The sequence below is a fragment of the Jaculus jaculus genome, chromosome 5, assembly GCF_020740685.1.
Source record: "Jaculus jaculus isolate mJacJac1 chromosome 5, mJacJac1.mat.Y.cur, whole genome shotgun sequence".
Classification (NCBI taxonomy): Eukaryota; Metazoa; Chordata; class Mammalia; order Rodentia; family Dipodidae; genus Jaculus; species Jaculus jaculus.
The window spans coordinates 171,287,813-171,309,649 of NC_059106.1; the positions used below are offsets into that span (position 1 = coordinate 171,287,813).

General features: G+C 50.7%; 1 protein-coding gene across 1 annotated transcript in view; it reads left to right on the top strand.

Annotated features, from left to right (window-relative positions):
• Window positions 1-11,279, top strand: part of Itgb2 (integrin subunit beta 2) — a 36,298-nt gene extending 25,019 nt beyond the window's left edge. Inside the window, exons 9-16 of the mRNA XM_004669345.2 lie at window positions 184-273; window positions 2,694-2,834; window positions 3,621-3,808; window positions 5,533-5,777; window positions 6,245-6,464; window positions 7,594-7,805; window positions 10,333-10,499; window positions 10,790-11,279. Coding sequence (XP_004669402.2) covers window positions 184-273; window positions 2,694-2,834; window positions 3,621-3,808; window positions 5,533-5,777; window positions 6,245-6,464; window positions 7,594-7,805; window positions 10,333-10,499; window positions 10,790-10,852 — 1,326 coding nt within the window. The 3' untranslated portion in view covers window positions 10,853-11,279. The remainder of the gene's footprint in view (window positions 1-183; window positions 274-2,693; window positions 2,835-3,620; window positions 3,809-5,532; window positions 5,778-6,244; window positions 6,465-7,593; window positions 7,806-10,332; window positions 10,500-10,789) is intronic.
• The last annotated feature ends 10,558 nt before the right edge of the window (window positions 11,280-21,837 follow it).

A 21,837-nucleotide genomic window follows, 5' to 3' on the forward strand; every position in this document is an offset into this window, starting at 1 on the left:
AATGGGCGGATGTCACCAGGTTCTTTTCTGCTTCCTGCACGTAGGTTAGCTGCTGCACATGCTGACTTCAGGTTCTCGTGGCTCAGTGAAGTAGAAAATGATGAGGCCCCTGGCCATCACGAGCCCGGTGGCCGTGGAGGGGCTGGTAGCGCCAGGTACCAGCTGGCTCTTCTCTCCTGACAGAAACTCACAGAGATCATTCCCAAGTCCGCTGTGGGGGAGCTGTCCGAAGACTCCAGCAACGTGGTGCAACTCATCAAGAATGCCTACAACGTGAGTCTTCAGTGGGCACCAGGCTGGCGGGGACCCCATGGTCAGCAGAATGGCAGTAGGGAAGAGGAGTCCTGCCTTGCTAAGTCCCCTGCCAGGGCCTGGCCCCCCCCATAGCCTCCGGACAGGCATGGCAGGGAGAAAGAAGATGGATGGGGTCCTCTCCAGGGCTTTCCCGGCAGGTTGGGCTGGTGCGCCAGCCACTTCCCACGGGACAGCTCCGTGTCCTCTTGTGGGTGGTGTAGCTGAAGTGGCCCACCCTAGACCCTCCCCAGGCTGTCCCTAACACAAGCACCAGGCCTCCCTCACCTGCGGATGTTTTCTGCTGATTGCCATGGAGAAGTGAGGAGTGGGTAGCTGGGTGAGGGCAGATGCTACCCCCCAGGATGGGGAGACCCCAGAAATCACTGAAGTGGCCATGGGCCCTGTGAAGACGCCCTTTGGGTGGAATGCCTCTTTTTAAATATTTATTTATTTATTTATTCATTTATTTGAGAGAGAGAGAGAGAGAGAGAGTGGTAAAGAGAAAGAGAGAATGGGTACTCCAGGGCCTTAAACCACTGCAAATGAACTCCAGATGCATGCGCCCCTTGTGCGTCTGGCTTACATGGGTCCTGGGGAATCAAACCAGGTTCCTTAGGCTTCACAGGCAAATGCCTTAGCCACTAAGCCATTTCACCAGCCCTGGAATGCCTCTTAAATACAACTCCCAAACTAGCAAGGGTGCTGTTTTCCTGATGCACTGGATACCAGCACAAAGGCGAAGGAGACCAACACAGAGAAAAATCAACTCCTACCAAATCAGAGAGCCAGAGCCTCAGAGGCCCCCAACACCTCATCACTGAAGCAGACCAAAAATGAGCCCAACATGGCTCAGGGAAATTTTGCGGAAGAGGGGGCAGAAAGAATATCAGAGCCACATGTTGGGTCATGATATGCAAAGACATTTATCTTACCCATAACTGTGGGCTAACTCCACAATGCACGACCCATATACCTCAACAAGGAGGGGCCAAGGGGAGGAGGTAGGTCACAGATGAGCCTAATAATGGTACTAAACTGACTGTATTTGCTGAATACAAAACTAATTAATAAAGAAAATTATAAAAAAAAATCCTGCCGGGCGTGGTGGCGCACGCCTTTAATCCCAGCACTTGGGAGGCAGAGGTAGGAGGATCGCTGTGAGTTCAAGGCCACCCTGAGACTCCATAGTGAATTCCAGGTCAGCCTGGGCTAGAGTGAGACCCTACCTCGAAAAACCAAAAAAATATATATAAAAATAAAAATAAAAAAAAAACATAAAAAAAATCCTAAAACCAAACAAACAAACAAACAAAATACAACTGCCCACCCTACTTTGGGCTGCGGCCTTATCCCTTATCTTCCTCATCCAAACTTCACCAGTCTATGTGCAGCAAGGTCTGTTACCTCAGGGCTTCCCAGGTGTGCGCCAGACGTCACTCAGGATCCAAGCCCCAGCAGGTCCGTGAACAACCATTCTAGAAACTTATCCCTAAATGACACGCATCTCCAAGGATATGGCCTGTGGTCTTCCACCACATATCCCAGAGGCTAGCAACACGTCACATGTGAGGCCCTTGAACAGCATGAGCCCAGGGAGGGCCCCATTTACTTTTTAAAAATTTTTGGGCTGGAGGGATGGTTTAGCGGTTAAGCGCTTGCCTGTGAAGCCTAAGGACCCCGGTTTGAGGCTCGGTTCCCCAGGTCCCACGTTAGCCAGATGCACAAGGGGACGCACGCGTCTGGAGTTCATTTGCAGTGGCTGGAAGCCCTGGCGCGCCCATTCTCTCTCTCTCCCTCTATCTGTCTTTCTCTCGGTGTCTGTTGCTCTCAAATAAATAAACAAAAATTTAAAAAAAAATTTATATTTGCTTAAGAGAGTCAGAGAGGCAGGCAGTGAGCAAATGAGAGAATGAGAATGGGCACGTCAGGGCCTCCAGCCACTGCGAACAAACTCCAGATGCGTGTGCCACCTTGTGTGTCTGGCTCACATGGGTCCTGGGGAATCGAACCTGGGTCCTTTGGCTTTGCTGGCAAAAGCTAAGCCATCTCTCCAGCATCCTCTCATTTCCTTTTTTATCTGAGCGATCCTCAAGTGCCCTAAGTAGGCTCCTGTGCCCAGCTGCTGTCCAGCCATGTCTGTGCCCTGTCTTTATGGTGATGATTTGGGTGACCCAATCACTGTAGGGCCTGTGTCTGTGTTAGTTCTCTGCAAGTGGCCTGTCTCATGGCATCACCCCCTGTCCCTACCCTGGCACATCCAGCTGAGCGACCAGAGGACGAGCCTGCACTCAAGTGATACAGAGCAGGGGGGGCAAAAAGGGAGCTGGTGCCTCACCACTGGCCAAGGTCAGGGATAACAGGAAGTGTCACACCCGAGCATGACTGTTCTGTGCTTGCAGAAACTCTCTTCCAGAGTCTTCCTGGACCACAGCACCCTCCCCGAGACCCTGAAGGTCACCTACGACTCCTTCTGCAGTAACGGAGTGTCGAGTGTCAACCAACCACGAGGGGACTGCGACGGAGTGCAGATCAATATCCCGGTGAGCCTGGCTGGCTGAAGGGCCCAGAGTCCCATCCTAGCACATTTAAATGTCTCTGGGACTCAGGCCCAGCGAAGGTTAACAAACAGTCCCTTCTTCCTCTAAGCGTACTTGCGTAAGTGTTGGGGGAAGGAAGCGGAAGTGCTCTAAACCGCTCCCCAGCCACCACATGCCAAAACCTATGGATGTGCAGAGCTGGGCAAACTAAAGATCTGGCTGGGTCAGGTTCTACTACTTTTTGTTTTGTTGTGGTTTTGGATTTTTTTTATCTTTTTGTTTTGTTTTGTTTTGTTTTTGTTTTCAAGCTAGGTCTTGCCCTGCCCAGGCTGACCTGGAATTCACTATATAGTCTCCGGGTGGCCTCAAACTCATAGCGATCCTCCTACCTTTTCCTCCCAAGTGCTGGGATTAAAGGCGAATGCCAGCACTCCCAGCTGTTTTTATTTTTGTCTTTTATTTTCTTTTCTTCCTCCTTATCCCTTTTCTCTTCCTTCCTTCTTTCTTTTCTACCTTCCTTTTTTCTTAAGGACTCCTTATGTATTCCAGGCTAGCCTCAAATTCACTGTCTAGACGAAGCTGACCTTGAACTCTTGATCCTGCTGCCTTAGTCTTCTAAGTGGCTGGGATCAGAAGTCTGCTCCGCAAGGCCTTGCCACAAAGTCACACCAACCTGCTCCCTACCTCAACCAGCCTCCCTCCTTGGGAGGGCCCTGGGTAATGGGACAGGAGCAGCACTATGAGCCTGGTTACCCATGATCCCAACCTAAGCTCCACCATCTGCTACAGGTCACCTTCCAGGTGAAGGTCACAGCCACAGGGTGCATCCAGGAGCAGTCCTTTGTCATCCGAGCACTGGGCTTCACCGACGAGGTGACCGTGAGGGTGCTTCCCCAGTGTGAGTGCCGGTGCAGGGACCAGAGGCAGCAGCAGGGCCTCTGTGGGGGCAAGGGTGCCATGGAGTGTGGCATCTGCAGGTAAGGAGGTGTGAGGACCCACAAACAAGGCAGGTGTCTTCAGGTGTGCTGGGCGTGGGTGGCTCGTGAGATCCCACCCTTCCAAATATGCTGCTAGGCTCTGTGATGTGACGGAGGAGGGGGACCAGGGGTCATTCCCTGGAGCTCTCACTCTTGCTCCCAAACCACTGTGTTCCTTGGTGTTCCAACTCTGCTCTCCATGCTCTGACCATGCAGGGATAAAGACATGGGGGTGGCTGATAGGGAACCTTCTCATCAGAGGACAGAGACCCATCTTTGGGGCACAGGAAGCTCTCACTAGGGTGGCCCGGGCAAGTTGCTTTCTCTGACAGTCCCCCGTGGTCACCTCTCTCTAAACTTGGAGATCCTGGGCCATCAGGCTGGCAGCATGTAGCTAAAGTGGCTTGGGGAAAGCTGGCCACTTCTGGCAGCCTGGGCTCTGAAGGGCATCTCCACGGGCATGCGTACACATGCCGCGGCTTAGGACATGGTCAAGCAGGGACGCTCCACCTCAGGGAAGAGGAAGGATGCCCTGTACCCAGCAGGAAGGTTACCTGAGTGGCCTGAGTGCTCCATCACACAGAGGAAAGTGCCCACCCTTAGGAACATTCTTGGCCTGACACTGTGCCTTCCAGTCTCCACCTGCCCGTGCAGCCCATCCCGTTCTTCCCAGATGGCCCCTTCCGTCAGAGGGAGGATTGGTTGGTTGCCCGGCATCACAGGGCACTCAGATTCTGTGACCTTCAATCCCTGTTCTTCCTTAACAGCAGTGTCAACAGTGAGGGCCCTAAACCCCTAGCCATGGTGAGGGTCCACCTATCATGACGAACCCCCTCCTTAGCCCAACATCTCCAGCCTGCTGTGAGGTGGGGAAACTGAGTTTCAGAGAAGGGTAGAAGGCAAAGATGATAATGATGAGGTGGCTCTAGGTTTTGAGACAGAAGGCACGAGAATCCTCCCAGGGCAGGGGCAGTTGGCCTCACCCTCTGGGCTCTGCCCATCCTGGGACACCAAGGATCTTGTCAGTGGGTGCTCACCTCGGCCACACACTGCCCCCTGCCGGGCTGCCTGCCACATAGCTAGACAGCTGTCTATAGCCACAGCGCCCGCCAGAGCTGCAAGGCTGCCGCTCCCCAGGCTGCGTCTCACGTCGTGGGCGACCCTGTTCCCACACCTCCTCCTGGCGGCAGCAGCAGCAGTCTCTGCGACTGTCCCCTGGTGCCCAGTGACCCCTGCCCTCATCCTGAGTGGTCAGCCCTGGACGGCCTCCCTGAAACCCTGAGCTGGCTTGGCTGGAGGACTGGGCCATTAGTCAGCCTCTGGCAGGCAGTATATTTGTAAGACACGTCAGGATTAGCTCCTGCCATCTGTGTCCCAATAAGCCACATGCCACGTTCTGACATCCTCCTACCAATCTAATTCCATGGTGAGGCAGCAGTGCCCAAACCCCAGCAGCCCCCTGGAGCCCAGGGAGCAGACTCTGACCACTTGGGATAAGCACACTGCATGGGGGCGGTGGGGGGGGGACGGTAGCTCCCAGGATTGCCGTTGTCATCTGTGCGCTCTCAGGGACATCCCTGCCTAGTTCATAGCATGTGATGGAGAAACCTTTGCGGGCGGAGAGAGCTAATTACGGTTGTTGAAGGCTGGGCCCAGAGAGATGGGAGGTGCCTCCATTGCAGGGGAGGGACCTGAGCACAGCCCCACCCTCACCCCTTTGCCAGGTGCAATGCAGGGTACCTTGGGAAAAACTGTGAGTGCCAGACACAGGGCCGGAGCAGTCAGGAGCTGGAGGGAAGCTGCCGGAAGGACAACAGCTCACTTGTGTGCTCAGGGCTGGGGGACTGCATCTGTGGGCAGTGCGTGTGCCACACCAGTGATGTCCCCAACAAGGACATCTTCGGGAAGTACTGTGACTGTGACAACATGAACTGCGATCGCTATGACAACCAACTGTGCGGTGGCTCAAGTGAGTAACCCCAACGGGGCCCGTCAGCAAGGTCTTCCTTGTCCATTTGAGTCAGGAGGTCATGAGTGGGATGTTGGGAATAGGCAGGTGGGCAGATGATTTCAGCAGAACATGGATAACCTTCCTCCCTTCCCCATTTGTTTGTGTCTGTATGGGTCGGGTCGGGGTTGCCTTAGGAGGGCCCCACGGGGGTGGGAGGGTAATAATTATGGCTTCATCAGGATGCCGTTCAGATGCGATGGGGCGGCCTCTGCTGGCATGGTAAGTAGGGAGGGCCTCCCTGGTCCCCACGTCCTTGCCCAGGTGCAGCCGTCCCTGCATAGTGCCGAGGGTCTGCGTGAGGAGAGGCAGGTGGAGGTGGGCAGCAGGGAGGTCTGGAGGCAAGGCGACTTAGCCATGTGAGGGGCTTCCTGTGCCCCCGGGCCGGGCAGGGGAGTAAGTCTTGGTGGCCCCGGGCTGTTTTGCAGGCAGGGGCAAGTGCTCCTGTGGTCAGTGCAAGTGTGAGATGAAGTACGAGGGCTCGGCGTGCCAGTGCGAGAGGTCCACCAGAGGCTGCCTGAACACGCGGCAGGTGGAGTGCAGCGGCCGCGGCCGGTGCAGCTGCAACAAGTGCCAATGCAACGCCGGCTACCAGGAGCCGCTGTGTGAGGATTGTCCCGGCTGCCCCTCGCCCTGCCCCCAGCTAATGTGAGCGTCCTCACTACCTACACCAGCCTTGCTACTGGGCCCACCCAGAAGCCCCCAGGGAGCACCATTGCATTGCACCAGGCCTCAGCTTGTCCAGCAGGACCCATGGCCTGGAGGGCACCTGCAGGGAGCCCCACGTTAGCAGGGTACAGCCTCACCCACACGCCTGTGCTGGTCCCTAAGAGTGCCCAGCCCTCCACCTGGCATGTAGATGGCCAAACCCCTCGTACTCCATGCGCCCGGGCACTCTCATGTACCCTGACACATCTGTGCACCCCGGGGTCACCCACGCAGCCATGTACAGCTCTGCAGCCTGGCACACACGCCCGCTCACATACCAGTGCACCTCACACACCCGGGCGCCCTGGACGCGCCCTTGTCCTCCTGCATGCTCATACACCTTGGCATGCCAGCACACCTGCGGCACACAGACTCAGCGTCGTCGCTGAGACGAACTTCCAGACCCGGCACAGTCATGGAGGGAGGAAGGAATATTTATGGAGGCTTGCAAATGCGGGGCAGTCCCATAATGGGAGAAGAAGCTGGCCTGCTTTCACAGGACCAAGCAGAGAGAGAAGCACAAGCCAAAAAGCCAAAAGCCACACCGCACAGCACACTGCAGGAACTCCAGCTGGGCACACTGCATATCTTTAGGTTGAAATCTCAAACCCACCACCACACCTCAAGATCTGCCCAGTGACGCCGCCTCCAGCCAGGTGTCTGCATATGTAAACTACAAACTAATAAAACACTAAATAGAGATGGGCGTGGTGGCACACGCCTTTAATCCCCACACTCAGGAGGTAGGGGGATCGACATGAGTTCGAGGCCACCCTGAGACTACATAGTGAATTCCAGGTCAGCCTGGACCAGAGTGAGACCCTACCCTGAAAAAAAAAAAAAATCCATGGGTCTTGGTGGCCATGACTAGGCATGGACCCTGGTCCCTACCCAGAGATGCAGGCCCAACTCCAGTCCCTGAATATGTGTTGGGGGCCATCTATTCAAACTACCACAACACCCATGCGCACTTACGATCTTTGCATGCCCCTGCACGAGCCTGCTCAGCCTCACGCACTGACACGCTATTCCCTGCCCCTGACCCCTCCATGCCCTCACCATGCTGCAGCTCCTGCGCCGAGTGCCGGAAGTTTGAAAGGGGCCCCTTTGAGAAGAACTGCAGCGCGGCGTGTGCGAACGTGACCCTTCAGGACTTCCCCTTGAAGGGCAAGATGGTGAAGACCTGCAAGGAGCGGGACTCGGAGGGCTGCTGGATGTCCTACAGCGCGCTGCAGTGGGACTGGGAGAAAAGCTACCACATCTACGTGGAAGAGGGCCGAGGTGAGGCTGGGCTGTGCCTGGGTCAGGCGCAGATGGGATACGGTGAAAAACTGTGGGGTCGGGGCTGGAGAGATGGCTTAGCGGTTAAGCGCTTGCCTGGGAAGCCTAAGGACCCCGGTTCGAGGCTCGGTTCCCCAGGACGCACGTTAGCCAGATGCACAAGGGGGCGCACGCGTCTGGAGTTCGTTTGCAGTGGCTGGAGGCCCTGGTGCGCCCTTTCTCTCTCTCTCTCCCTCTCCCTCTCCCTCTTTCTCTGTCAAATAAAAATAAAAATATTTTTTTAAAGTAGCTGTATCAAGCCGGGCCTGTGGTGCAGGCCTTTAATCCCAGCACTCGGGAGGCAGAGGCAGGAGGATCACCGTGAGTTCAAGGCCACTCTGAGACTATGTAGTGACTATGTAGTGACTATGTAGTCAGCCTGGTCTACAGTGAAACCCTATCTCAAAAAAAAAAAAAAGTAGCTGCATGTCGGTTGTACTTTTTAAAAGCCCAACTGACAGCCACGTGGACATGGTCTTATGTATAAGGTAGGTGCTATCTTATCAGGGACTGCGGAGGACACAGCCCAGGACTTGTCATCCAGAACAGTCTTGTCAAGGGATGAGGTAGACGTGGTTAATGCCGGGTGGCAGGATGGACACATTTTGTCAGAGCACACTGTCTTTCCAGGAACTGGGTGGATTAGTCCTCTCAGGACATATGGTGGACATGGTCCTGAGAGGGGCCAGACAGACTCAGTCCTGGAGGGCCTGAGAGGTCAGGTGCACATGGTCCTGTCACGGACAGGGTGGATATGGTTCTGTGAGAGGTCAGGGAGGTACAGTCCTGTCAAGGCCCAGGATGGACATGATCCTGTGAGAGGTCAGGTAGACTCAGTTCTGTCAGAGCATACAGTGGTCACGGTCCTGTAAGAGACCCGGTGGCCTTAGTACTGTCAAGACTGGAGTGGAGACTGTCCTGTTAAAAGCTGCCGCTTGGCCCAGGACCTTACCAAGGGAACGTGGACAGGGTGGGCTAAGGTGTTGACGGTGGGTGATATGGATAAAACGTGACTTTTGGATAGAACATGGTGGAGTAGAACTAGAAAAATCCCACAAAAACAGATGATGGGTCCAGGAACCCCCAACAAATGGAGTGGGAAGTTGGAGATTAAGAGCAGTTTGGAGGTACGTTGAAGCGACAGCAGCGAAGATGCTGGATGCTGGGCTTGGGCAGGAAGACGACAGACAAGCACCCCAGGACCCCAGCTCCTCACCTCACTCAGGCTAAGACAGCTGAGGAGATGGGGCTGGGGAGGCCATCCAGGTGACTGCAGGAAGCACCGGCCAGCAACACACCAGGACTCTTGCAAGACTGAGACCTAGAACCTTCCTTCTATGTTTTTTTTTTTTAATTTTTTTAAATTTTTATTTATTTATTTATTTTTGGTTTTTCGAGGTAGGGTCTCACTCTGGCTCAGGATGACCTGGAGTTTCACTATGTAGTCTCAGGGTGGCCTCGAACTCACAGTGATCCTCCTACCTCTGCCTTCCGAGTGCTGGGATTAAAGGCATGCGCTATCACACCTGGCTCTATGCTCGTTTTTTATGAAACCGTGGCTGAATTAGTTAACCTCGGTGAGACTGATGGATCTCTCTGAAAAGACAAAAATGAAGAGAGAGAGCTCATGAAAGTGCCAATGTCAGGGGCACAGCAGGCCAGGACCCATATTAGCTGTTACCGCCTCTGTCCCATGGTGAGGACTAGCTGTGAGGCTCACTATAGCCTAGAGCCCACACTCAGGAGGCCAGGACAACATGGACCCTAGGACCGGCCCTTATCCCACAGATTCCTCAGCCGTCTGAGCGTGGGCTTGCAGCTCTTGGCATTGGTCACCACAAAACACCTTTCCATGAGTCCACTCCCACACTGTGCAGTGAGATGGCTGGTGGTCCCTTGGGTGCATCCCCAGCCCAAGTACTGACACAGCATCTGCGGCCCCAGTAGCCGGTGTCCACGATTTGGGAAGCTGGGAACTCCCACATGCAGGGCACAGGTTGGCCCCTTACCTGGCCTCCCCTTCTTGTCTGTGAACCAGCAGCCCAAGTGACATATACACACGCATGTGTGTGTGTATATATATATATATATATATATATATTTAAGAGCAACAGATGCAGGGAGAAAGAAGCAGGGAGAGAGAGAGAGAGAATGGGCATGCCAGGGCCTCCAGCCACTGCAAACGAACTCCAGATGCATGCGCCCCCTTGTGCATCTCGCTAATGTGGGTCCTGGGGAATTGAGCTTCGAAGCAGGGTCCTTAGGCTTCACAGGCAAGTGCTTAACTGGTAAGCCATCTCTCCAGCCCCCAAGTGACCTTTAAGTGCAGTTTGGAGCCACAGTTTCTGGTGAGGGCCGGGACTGGGTTTTTTCATCTGACCATGTGGTGTGGTGAACGGTGAGTCTGCGTAGCGGGAACAGGCATGGTGCAGTGGCCGCAGGCCTGTGGGCCGGGACTGACGCTCGGGGACACGTGCTTCCTCCTTAGAGTGCGTGGAGGGCCCCAACATCGCTACCATCGTAGGGGGCACTGTGGCAAGCGTCGTGCTTATTGGTGTCCTCCTCCTGGTCATCTGGAAGGCCCTGACCCACCTGAGTGACCTCAGGGAGTATAGACGCTTTGAGAAGGAGAAGCTCAAGTCTCAGTGGAACAATGTAAGTTCCCAGGCCTGGAGGCTCTGCAGGGTGCATGCACGCCTCCTGTCCTGCACTGGGGGACTGCGGCTGTCCCCGAGGGCTGCATACACCCGGCCCCAGCAGTGAGGCCTCTCTGTGGGCATTGCAGTGGTGCAAGCTTTTCCTGGGCACTCAGGCCCCGAAAGCCCCCCTCCCTCTTCCTGGCTCACTCCCCAAAGCGATGGTTAACTACTGACCCCAGCAGCGGCCTCCAGTCAGCCCCTGAGGCCCTCCCTGCACTGACAAGGCTGTGTTTGGTTTCTCCCCAGGACAACCCCCTCTTTCAGAGCGCCACCACAACAGTCATGAACCCTAAGTTTGCTGAGGGCTAGGCACCCCCTGTGACCACAAGTTGTCAGAATCAACCAGATAGGACCCTGGAAGCCACTGTCTCCAGCCTGTGCTCACGACATGCCGTAGGACTCACCACAGAGTCACCGAGAACCCAAAGTCTGCTGTTTCTTTCCACCCTGACCGTGAGAGGGCTGCCAGGTTTTCTCACCTTCTAGATGAGGTGCGCGGCGGACTCGTCTGCAGTCTTTCTATCGAGCCTTGGAAAGGAGCCTCCCACGCCTTCGGAAGCTCCACACCAGTTCTCCTATGTGAGGGGTGGGGCGGAGGGGATGTCAGTCTCAGTAAATGTGATGCCAATTTATTTATATGTAAGCTTATCAGGGCACAAAACTATATCCCATGTATTGTACTGCTAACCAGTCACGTGTATAAATAATAAAGCTTCCATCCAGGCTGTCCACTGAAGCTGGGCTCTGTGGCTGTCCCACACCCTCCCCGCTGGGCTCCAGGGTGCTTTGTCTCACTGTTGGCTACTCTTTCACATCCTGATGGTTGAGATGAGCTTTAGGCCATGAGCTGGCTTCTTCCTTACCTATGCATACAGAGCTCTCACAGCCTCCATCTCAAGTCCCTTGTGGCTTCCAAAGAAAGGTGTCATGGTCCTATGGAAATGGCAGGAAAGGCTCCTCACCTCTCCGTCTGCCTCTCCTGCCCTCTGGGTTCAGGCACAGCACAATGGGTGGTGGTTGGATCCCAAGTCAAGAAGAGGTTTATCTTTGTTTATTTATTTTGTCTTTTGTCAAGGTAGGCCCTCACTCTAGCTCAGGCTGACCTGGAATTCACTATGTAGTCTCAGGGTGGCCTTGAACTCACAATGATCCTCCTACCTCTGCCTGCCTCCCAAGTGCTGGGATTAAAGGCGTGCACCACCATGCCCAGCTCCAAGAAGTGTTTTAGAAGGTGGTCCTGTCCTGTGGTGGCCTGTAAACCACTGCTGATCCAAGTTTTGAGTGACTGACCCCAAGTTGAACGTGATCATGGCGTGCCAGGGTCTTGAGGGTGATGACCCGACACTTTAGTGCTCTCCTTGAAAGAGTTATTTTGCAGCTTGGCATGGTGGTGCACGCCTTTAATGCCAGCACTCGGGAGGCTGAGGTAGGAGGATCACCGTGAGTTTCAGGCCACCCTGAGACTACATAGTAAATTCCAGGTCTGCCTGGACCAGAGTGAGACCCTACCTCGAAATAAACAAAAAAAGAACTATTTTGCCTCACAGTTTCCAAGGGTTCGGCCCATGCTTGGGCACAGCATCATGTTAGCAGGAGAGTGGGGTAGAGGCTACTCACTTCATGGCAGTCAGAAAGCAGGGAGACAGGAAGGGCCCAGCAATACGATACACCAAGGACTCAATCCCAGGGATTCGTTTCCTCCAGCCAAGCCCTTCCTCCTAAAATTTCCACCCACCCCCCCCAAATTGTGCCACTATCTAAGGACCAAGCCCTCAACCCATGACCTACTTGGGAAACAAGTTCATGTCCAGCCCACAACACCTGGCCATGTAAATGGGCATCTGGCATGTGTATGTGTACCTAGATCTCAGAACGGGTAGAGGCTGGGCATGGTCAAAGGGGCTGTCGAGGTGGGGAATTCCAGAATTCCAGTGGGTTTCTGTGCTTCAAGATGTGTATTCTTGCTCAGATCCACTTGTGCATCTGTGAGATGCCAAAGAACTGAGTGCAAAACACGGACTTGTGCATCTGCATCCTAATACTTTTATCTTTTTTCAAATGCTTATCTTTTCTTACAAATGGAATTCTTTGAGCCGAACATGGTAACACACACATGCCTTTAGTTCCAGCACTCAGGAGGAAGAGGTAGGAGGATTGCCATGAGTTCCAGGCCACTCTGAGAATACAGAGTGAATTCCAGGTCAGCCTGAACTGGAGTGAGACCCTACCTCAGAAAGCCAAAAAAAAAAAAAGAAAAAGAAAAAGCAACAACAAGGGCTGGAGAGATGGCTTAGCGGTTAAGCGCTCGCCTATGAAGCCTATGGACCCCGGTTCGATGCTCAGTTCCCCAGGTCCCACGTTAGCCAGATGCACAAGGGGGCGCACGTGTCTGGAGTTCGTTTGCAGTGGCTGGAAGCCCTGGCGCGCCCATTCTCTCTCTCTCCCTCTATCTGTCTTTCTCTCTGTGTCTGTTGCTCTCAAATAAATAAATAAAAAATGAACAAAAAAAAAAAAAAAAAAAAAGCAACAACAAAAACTAACCAGGGTGTGGTGGTGCATGCCTTTAATCCCAGCACTGGGGAGGCAGAGGTAGGAGGATAGCTGTGAGTTCAAGGCCACTCTGAGACTACATAGTGAATTTCCAGCTCAACTTGGGCAAGAGCAAGACCCTATCTCAAAAAAAACAAACAAATGGACAAAAAAACCTAAAAACAAACAAACAGAATTCTTTTAAAACTTCAGCAAAGGGCTGGACAGATGGCTTAAGTGGTTAAAGTGCTTGCCTGCGAAACCTAAGCACTCAGGTTTGATTCCCCAGTACCCATATAAGCCAGATGCACAAGGTGGCACATGCATCTGGAGTTGGTTTGCAGTGGATGGAGGCCCTGATGCGCCTATTTTCTCTCCCTCTCTCTCTCTCTGTCTCAGCCTCTTTCTGTCTCTCAAATAAATAAAGAAATAAAATATTTTAAAAGTTCAGCAAAATGGTAGGTTAGGGCTGGAGAGATGGCTTAGCAATTAAGGCACTTGACTGCAAAGTGTAAGGACCTGTTTGGCTCTCCAGGTCTTAGACTAGATACACAAGACGATGCAAGCACATAAGGTTACACATGCCCCACTAGGTGGCGCAAGCTTCCGGAGTTTGATTGCAGTAGCTGGAGGCCTTGGCTTGCCAATTCTCCCTCTCTCTCTCTCTCTCTCTCCCCCTCTCATGCAAAAATAAATGAATTGTAAGAAGGTAGACTAAATGACACCCAGTTCATTTGAAGAATACCCATGGTATGTGTCACTTGCTGGACAAGGTGGATAACACAGCAGGACTCCTGACCTCAAGGAGACTAACCCTCAGCAGACCACAGCAGTAGAGGTGAGCTACAAGGTGGCCTTCTATTGTAAGTAGCTAGTTAGGGGACACAAGCCCAAAAGAGTATCAGCGTCAACCTGCCCTGCCCTGACAAGACTTAGCCAGCAACCGCACTCCAGACCCATCCCTGGGCTGGGAAGACGGCGCCGCAGTTCAAGGTGCCGGCTTGCAAACTCAAGCCTGACTTATGAAGGTGGTGATCAGAGAGAGACCTCGTTGGCTCTCCTTTCTGGCTCTTTCTTGGAACCTTGTGTCCTCACCCCCTCCCAACCTTGGGTTATTTTTGAGTCTGTGCTCTTCTCCCTGACCCATCAAACCAACCAAGGCCCATATATACATTTAAACTTAACCAGTAAAACTCATCCCAACTTGATGCCTCATTTACAGGCAAATGCCTTAACCACTAAGCCATCCCTCCAGCCCCCTCATTTAATATAAGCACAGACTAGTCAGATGCCTTCTCAGTCCATGAAAACCCCATTCCAGAACGCTGACTGACTGGCTGCTCATTTTTATGAGACGTCTCCCATCCTGGGAGCTTTCTTTAACTTTCAGTAAAACTTTGTTTACTTACCCTTCTTCCACTGTCCTTGCTTGTCATTCATTGGAATGGGGAGACAACAAACTCAACCCTGAAAGCCAGTAATGTGACAAGTTACCTTCTCGTTGCTGTGACAAAACACCTGACCAGAAGCAACTTGTGGAAGGAAGGGGCTTAGTCATATGCACATAAGGCTATGGGCCCCGCACATTCAAACTACCACATTCTGTCCCTATCCCAACACACCCATGGCTAGCTCATGATGCAAAATGCATTCAGCCCAACTTTACAAGCCCCATAATCTTTACCAATCTCAACACCATTCAAAACTAAAGTTTCATCTGAGACTCAAGACAGCATCTGAACTGAGAGCCCTATAATCAAAATACAAGGTACGTACTTCCAACGCCAATAGCACAGAATGAACATCTCCATTGTAAAAAGAAGGCACAGGGCACGCAAAGATGGTTCCATGGTTAAAGGCGCTTTCTTTTTTCTTTTTTTTTTAATTTGTTTTGTTCATTATTTATTTATTTATTTGAGAGCGACAGACACAGAGAGAAAGACAGATAGAGGGAGAAAGAGAGAATGGGCACACCAGGGCTTCCAGCCACTGCAAACGAACTCCAGACGCATGCGCCCCCCTTGTGCATCTGGCTAACGTGGGACCTGGGGAACCGAGCCTCGAACCGGGGTCCTTAGGCTTCACAGGCAAGCGCTTAACCACTAAGCCATCTCTCCAGCCCTAAAGGCGCTTTCTTGCAAAGGCTGCTGGCCCGTATTCAATTCCTCAGCACCTCCATAAAGCCACGTGCACAAGGTGACACTGCGTCAGTTGGCAGGAAGTCCCCCCTGAGACTACACAGTGAGTTCCAGGTCAGCCTGGGCTAGAGGGAGACCCTGCCTCAAAAAAAAAAAAAAAGACTGGAGAGGTGGCTTAGCAGTTAAGGCACTTGCCTGAAAAGCCTAACAACCTGAGTTTGATTCCCCAGTTCCCACATAAAGCCTGATGTACACAGAGGCACACGCATCTGGAGTTCATTTGCAGTGGCTGGAGGCCCTGGAACACCTATTCTCTCCATCTTTCTATCTTCTCTGTCTGCTTGCAAGTAAATAAATAAAAATACATACATATAAAAAAAATTTTTTAAAGACAGAGCCAGTTGTGGTAGCACACACCTTCAATCTCAGCAGTTGAGAGGCCTTAAGTAGGAAGATTTCTGTGAGTTCAAGGCCATCCTAAGACTTAATAGTGAATTTCAGGTCAGCCTGGGCTAGAGCGTGACCCTACCTTAACAAAAAAACAAAAAAAAAACAAACAAACAAACAAAAAACCTTGGGGCTGGAGAGATTCAGAGGTTCAGAGGTTAAACCACTTGGCTGCAAAGCCTAACAACTCAGGTTCAATTCCCAAATATCTACATACAGCCAGATGCACTAAGTGACACACACATCTGGAGTTCATTTGCAGTGGCTGAAGGCCCTGGTGCAGCACCTACTCTGTCTGTCCCTCTTCTCTCTACTTCTGTCTGCTTGTAAATAAATAAATACATTTTTAAAAAGACATAGCAAGGAAAGAGTGGACCAATGCAAAACAGAAAATCCACAAGGGTGGAGAGATGGCTTAGCGGTCAAGGCACTTGCCTGCAAATCCAAAGGACCAAGGTTCGATTCCCCAAGATTCATGTAAGCCAGATGCACAAGGTGGCACCAGTGTCTGGGGTTAGTTTACAGCACTGGAGGCCTTGGCATGCCTATCCTCTTTCTCTCTATCTGTCTCTGTCTCTTTCTTTTTCTCTCTACTCTCTCTCTCTCTCTCAAATAAATAAATAAAAAATGTAATGTAAATTTAAAAAAGGAAAATCCATAGAGTAAATATCAGGTCTTGCAGCTCTATGTCTAGCAACCTGAAACTCATGATGAAATCCTGTGAGCTCCAGAGGAACTCCTTTCAACACCACTCCTCTAGATGTGCTTCATGCAGCCTGAGCAGATCACTCAAACCAGTACCTTTGCTTGGTGACTACCTCATATTTATGGCATCTCCAAAATCCTTGAGTCTTTGCTGCAACCCACAGTCCATCTTCACGTCATCAGGGCCTCTTTTCAGGGACTACAACTCTCCTTCACATTGCCAAGCCTCAGTGGCTTCTAGGAACTTGTCATAGCTTCATGACCTCTATGTCCTATATCTGTAATGCTTCCAAAACCAGTACCAGGTGGGTGTCACTGACAAAGTTCTTGATCCAGGGGATAAACCTTGAGGAGCAGAAAACTCCCTCAGCATTCTTCTGTGTGGCCTCCTCCTTTCAAAAGAATCAGCACTCCCCCTATTGTCCAAAGCAGAACAATTGCCCATCCTTACCATTACCAGCTGCAGTCTCCAGCCTGAGACTTTGTTTTGTGCAAAACTTTATAGTTTTCAATCCTTCTGCTCTGTACTTTCCTCTACTAAACATACTAGTCCATTACTTTTAAATTCATCTCTGATGAACTTCTCAGGGCACAGATAGACTCAGCCAGCCCCTCACTAGGACATCACACAAATTGCACCTGGCCCAGCTCTTGACAAAGTCCTCTTTCCCCTCTGACTCATAAGCTGAGTCTTCATAGTTCCCAGTTCCCTCTGCATTTTTGGTCTTTCTGATTCTCACCAGAATAGCCCATCAAGCTCTGCTTATAGCACTGCAAGTTTTCTCTGGTACCAAGTTTCAAATCCTTCCATATTCCCCCTTCAAACTAGTTCCAAAGGGCCAAAACCCGCCCAGCCAGTCTCATTGCCACAAGAACCCACTTCTTGCTATCAGTTTTCCGTAGCATTTACATAAGTTCTTGTTGCTGGGACAAAACACCAGACCAAGAGCAGCTTATGAAAAAAAAAAAGAGAGATTTATTTTTGGCTTACAGTTTCAAGAGGAAGTTTCATCATGGTGGGGAAAGTGTGGCACAAGTGGATAGCCAGCCAGGCATTGTGTCACCACAGCATCAGGGAAGAAGTAGCAGGAGTGAGCTAGCTCTGGAAAGGGGGAACTGGATTATGAATTCCCAAGGCATATCCCCAGTGACACATCTCCTCCAAGAGGGCTCCACCTCCCACAGGTTTCACCAGCTCAGGGTTAAGTATGAGGCTTAATCACAAATACATAAAGCTATGGAGACACTCACATTTAAATCACCACAGAAATCTGGGTGTGGTGGTGCACACCCTTAATCCCAGCACTTGGGAGGCAGAAGTAGGAGGATTGCTGTGAGTTCAAGGCCACCCTGAGACTACATAGTGAATTTCAGGTCAGCTGTGGCTATAGTGAAACCCTACCTTTTAAAAAACAAAACAAAGCCACAAAACCAATCACCACAGGTAAAGCAGGACTCAGGACAAGGTCAGGGACGGTGGGTTCTGGGAGGAGGTTCCATGATGCAGGGCTAGGGTTAAAGGTACATGGGTTGTCCCCCTCCCACACCCAGTGCCATCTGCTGGCAGAGCTCACTGCCACCCTCATTTCCTGCGCTAGCCTGAGGAAGGCTCTGGCTCCAGCCCCACTTAAAGCTGCTTTGACAGCACCAGCCTAACTGGGCCCCTAAGAGGCCTCAGTGTCTTTCCTGACCAACACCCATTCCTTCCTAGAGAGTTCTACCTAGCCAAGGCTATCAGGCCTCCTATTCTGGGCTTTATGCCTCTCCTACATGCTGAGTACGGAAGAGTAGGTGACCCTTAAAGAAATTTTTTAATATATTTTATTTATTGATTGATTTGAGAGAGAGAAAAAAAATGGGCACGGGAATCGAACCAAGCTCCTTTAGCTTTGTAGGCAAGTACCTTAACCGCTAAGCCATCTCTTAATCTCCCCCATCCCCACCTGGGATCCGATCACTCTGGAAACCCTTGGTATTACTTTTCACTCTCGAATCCTCCCTGTGCTACACTGTCTCCCCCAAATTCACCTGTTAGAACTTAATACCCAGTGTAATGGTGGCAAGAGGTGGGGCATTTGTGAGGCAGAAGGGTGGAGCTCTGCCTAGTGAGATTAGCAACTTCATAAAGGGAGGAGGGAGCTTATTCAACCATCATGAATGTCTATGATGCAGAGCAAACCTTCACCAGCTGCCAAACTGTCTGGAGCCTTGATCCCCACCCTATAGATTTATGACGGATTAATTTCTCTTCCTTACAAATTGCCTATCCTCAGGTATTTTGTTAGAACAGCAGAAATAGACTGAGGCATGTTATTTATTTATGAATCAGCCTGTTTGAAATAAGTCACCACCGATCAACTTTTCACCCTGTTAGCAGAGCCTTATCCTTCCATGTCCAGAAAAAGAATCCAGTTTTATTTTATCAGGAATGTTAAAAACAAACTGAGCAGCACTAAACCATTTCCAGACAAAGCTAGTTTATGGGTCATGCTCACCTCTCTGACCTGTAAATACCAGCTTCACCTGTGCCCAGGCTCTGCCAACTCCTGATGCACCTGCCACATAGTCTGCACATTGGAAGTCCTGTGCTGCATCTCATCACAGCTGTGACGGTGGCACATCCCAACCACAGCTCTCCGTCCTCTGGGGTCCCCGTGGGCCACTGACATATCCTTTGCCAGTGTACCCAGGTCTGCACAGATGCTACAAACGGAAGCCTGTCCCTTGTTCACAAGGTGTGAGCGAACTCCTGACATTCTGCATTAGCCTCTGTCCCCAGAGCTCTGGTCCCAGCACCTTGGTTCTGCTTAACCTCATAATCCTATTGCTGTGAAAGTCAGCAAAACCCCCTTCCATTGCAACACTGTCCTCACTTGCCTTCCGATTTTAAAGACGTGCTTTGACATGTGAGTGGGCTGAAGTCACACCCATTAAGATAACTAACAGCCACTGTGTTCTGAGCACCAGCCCTTTCCATGAGCTAACATTGTGTGGTGGTATTTGTTTTACCCTTTATTACTATTCTTTTTTTTGTTTGTTTGTTTGTTTTTTGTTTTTTTGGGGCAGGGTCTCACTCTAGCCCAGGCTGACCTGGAATTCACTATGTTATCTCAGAGTAGCCTTGAACTCATGGTGATCCTCCTACCTCTGCCTCCCAAGTGCTGGGATTAAAGGCGTGTGCCACCATGCCCAGCTCCCAAACTCTTTTTTAACATTTATATATGTATATATGGCTAGCAAAGAAGTAGGTTTTCATATGCCTTATTCATAACATCTTAAATTTTGATTAAGTCCCCTCCTTCCCCTTCTCCTCACCCACCTAATCCTGCAATCCTCTGTTGAGGTATGAGTACCCTCTGGCTGAGCTGTGAGGAGAAAGTGTGATCCCAAGTGCAGTCCTTGGGTCTATGACCAGCTCCATTTCTTCTACACGATGGTACCTTGAGTGAGTGATGTCTTTTGTCTTATCAATAGTCTAGGTGAGGGGCTGGAGAGATGGCTCAGCAGCTAAGGTGCTTGCCTACGAAGCCTAAGGACCCAAGATTCCCCAGTACTCATATAAACCAGATACACAAGGTGGCACATGCATCTGAAGTCCATTTGCAGTGGTTAGAGGTCTCCATGTGCCCATTCTCTCTCTATATTTCTCAAATAAATATTTGAGCCAGGCATCGTGGCGCCTGCCTTTAATCCCAGCACTGCGGAAGCAGAGGTAGGAGGATCGCTGTGACTTTGAGGCCACCCTGAGACTACACAGTAAAATCCAGGTCAGCATGGACTAGAGTGAAACCCTATCTCAAAAAAAGAAATCAATCAATTAAAAAATTAAAAGTAAATAATACACATGTTTAAATTACTTCTAACTCTACTTATTATGTATTTATTTAATTAATTTTTATTTGAGAGCAAGGAAGAGGGAGAGAGAGAGAGAATGGGCACACCAGGGCCTCCAGCCACTGCAAACAAACTCCAGACGCATGTGCTGTCTTGTGCATCTGGCTTACAGGGGTCCTGGAGGATTGAACCAGGATCCTTTGGTTTTGCAGACAAACATTTTAACCAGTAAGCTATCTCTCCATCTCTAAATATATATTTTTTTAAAGTCCAGGTGAAGGAATAGATGGTAAGACCCTATTGCTAAGACTCCATATACTTGGGATGCAAGGTCACTGAGAAATCCTGCTGGAGCTGAGCTGAAAACCTCCTCCAACTAGGCCAGCTGACAAAAAGCTGGAAAAAGCCATGCTGCACACAGCTCAATGGGAGAGAGCAAAATCACTAGTGAAGATACCCAACAGTGAACACTGCAAGTCTTATATCTGGCCAACTAGGCCAAATGAGCTAACAGGTGCAATAGTGGCATGTCTGTTATGGGGAAAACCAACAGCCCTTTAATTTGACTGGAGGCCTGCTTCATGGGAAGGAATACATCCCTGATATTGAAAACCTACAACAGGGGTAGTCATGAGCCCTAGGAGTGTAACGTCTGCTGCTGTCTGGCTAAAAGTATATACTATGCTCATTAAACTGCCCAATAAGCACGTCTCTTAATGTTCATATCCATATATTAATGTTACTCTCACTTTTGGCTAGAGAACCTTCTCTTTTCAGATGGCAGTGACCTTGGGATGACTTAGGAGGCACCATGGTGCTAAGAAGAAGTGACAGAGGAATTCTCAGCACTGAAATATCTCAATCACACCTTCCATGGCTCAGGGTCCATTGCGGAAGAGGTGGCAGAAAAAATGTAAGAGCCAAAGGAAGGGTAGGACTCCTTAGAATGTATTCCTCCAGACACAAAATGGCCTGGATATCCACAATCTCACAGTGCCTGACACTACCTACATAAGACCATCATAATAGGAAGGAAAAATGATGATATCAAAATAAAAGAGAGACTGATTGAGAGGGTGAGGGTATATGATGGCGAGTGGAGTTTCAAAGGGGAAAGTGGGAGGAAGGGGGGGTTACCATAGGATATTGTTTATAATTACGGAAGTTATAAATAAAAAAATTATTAAAAAAAAAAACAAAAAATAAATCCAGGTGAGCTGGGCATGGTGGTGCATGCCTTCAATCCCAGCACTTAGGAGGCAGAGGTAGGAGGATCGCCATAAGTTTGAGGCCACCCTGAAACTACAAATGAATTCCAGGTCAGCCTGGGCTAGAGTGAGACCCTACCTCAAAAAAAAAAAAAAGTCCAGGTGAGCTGGGCATGGTGGCACATGCCTTTAATCCCAGCAGAGGTAGGATGATCACCATGAGTTGGAGGGCAGCCTGGTACAATGTAGTGAATCCCAGGTCACCTTGGGGCTAGAGTGAGACCCTTGGAAAAGAAAAATAAAAACAAGCCACAGGCCTTTAATCCCAGCACTTGTGAGGCAGAGGTAGGAGGATCGCAGTGAGTTCAAGGCCACCCTGAGACTGCATAGTGAATTCCAGGTCAGCCTGGGCTAGATTGAGACCCTACCTCAA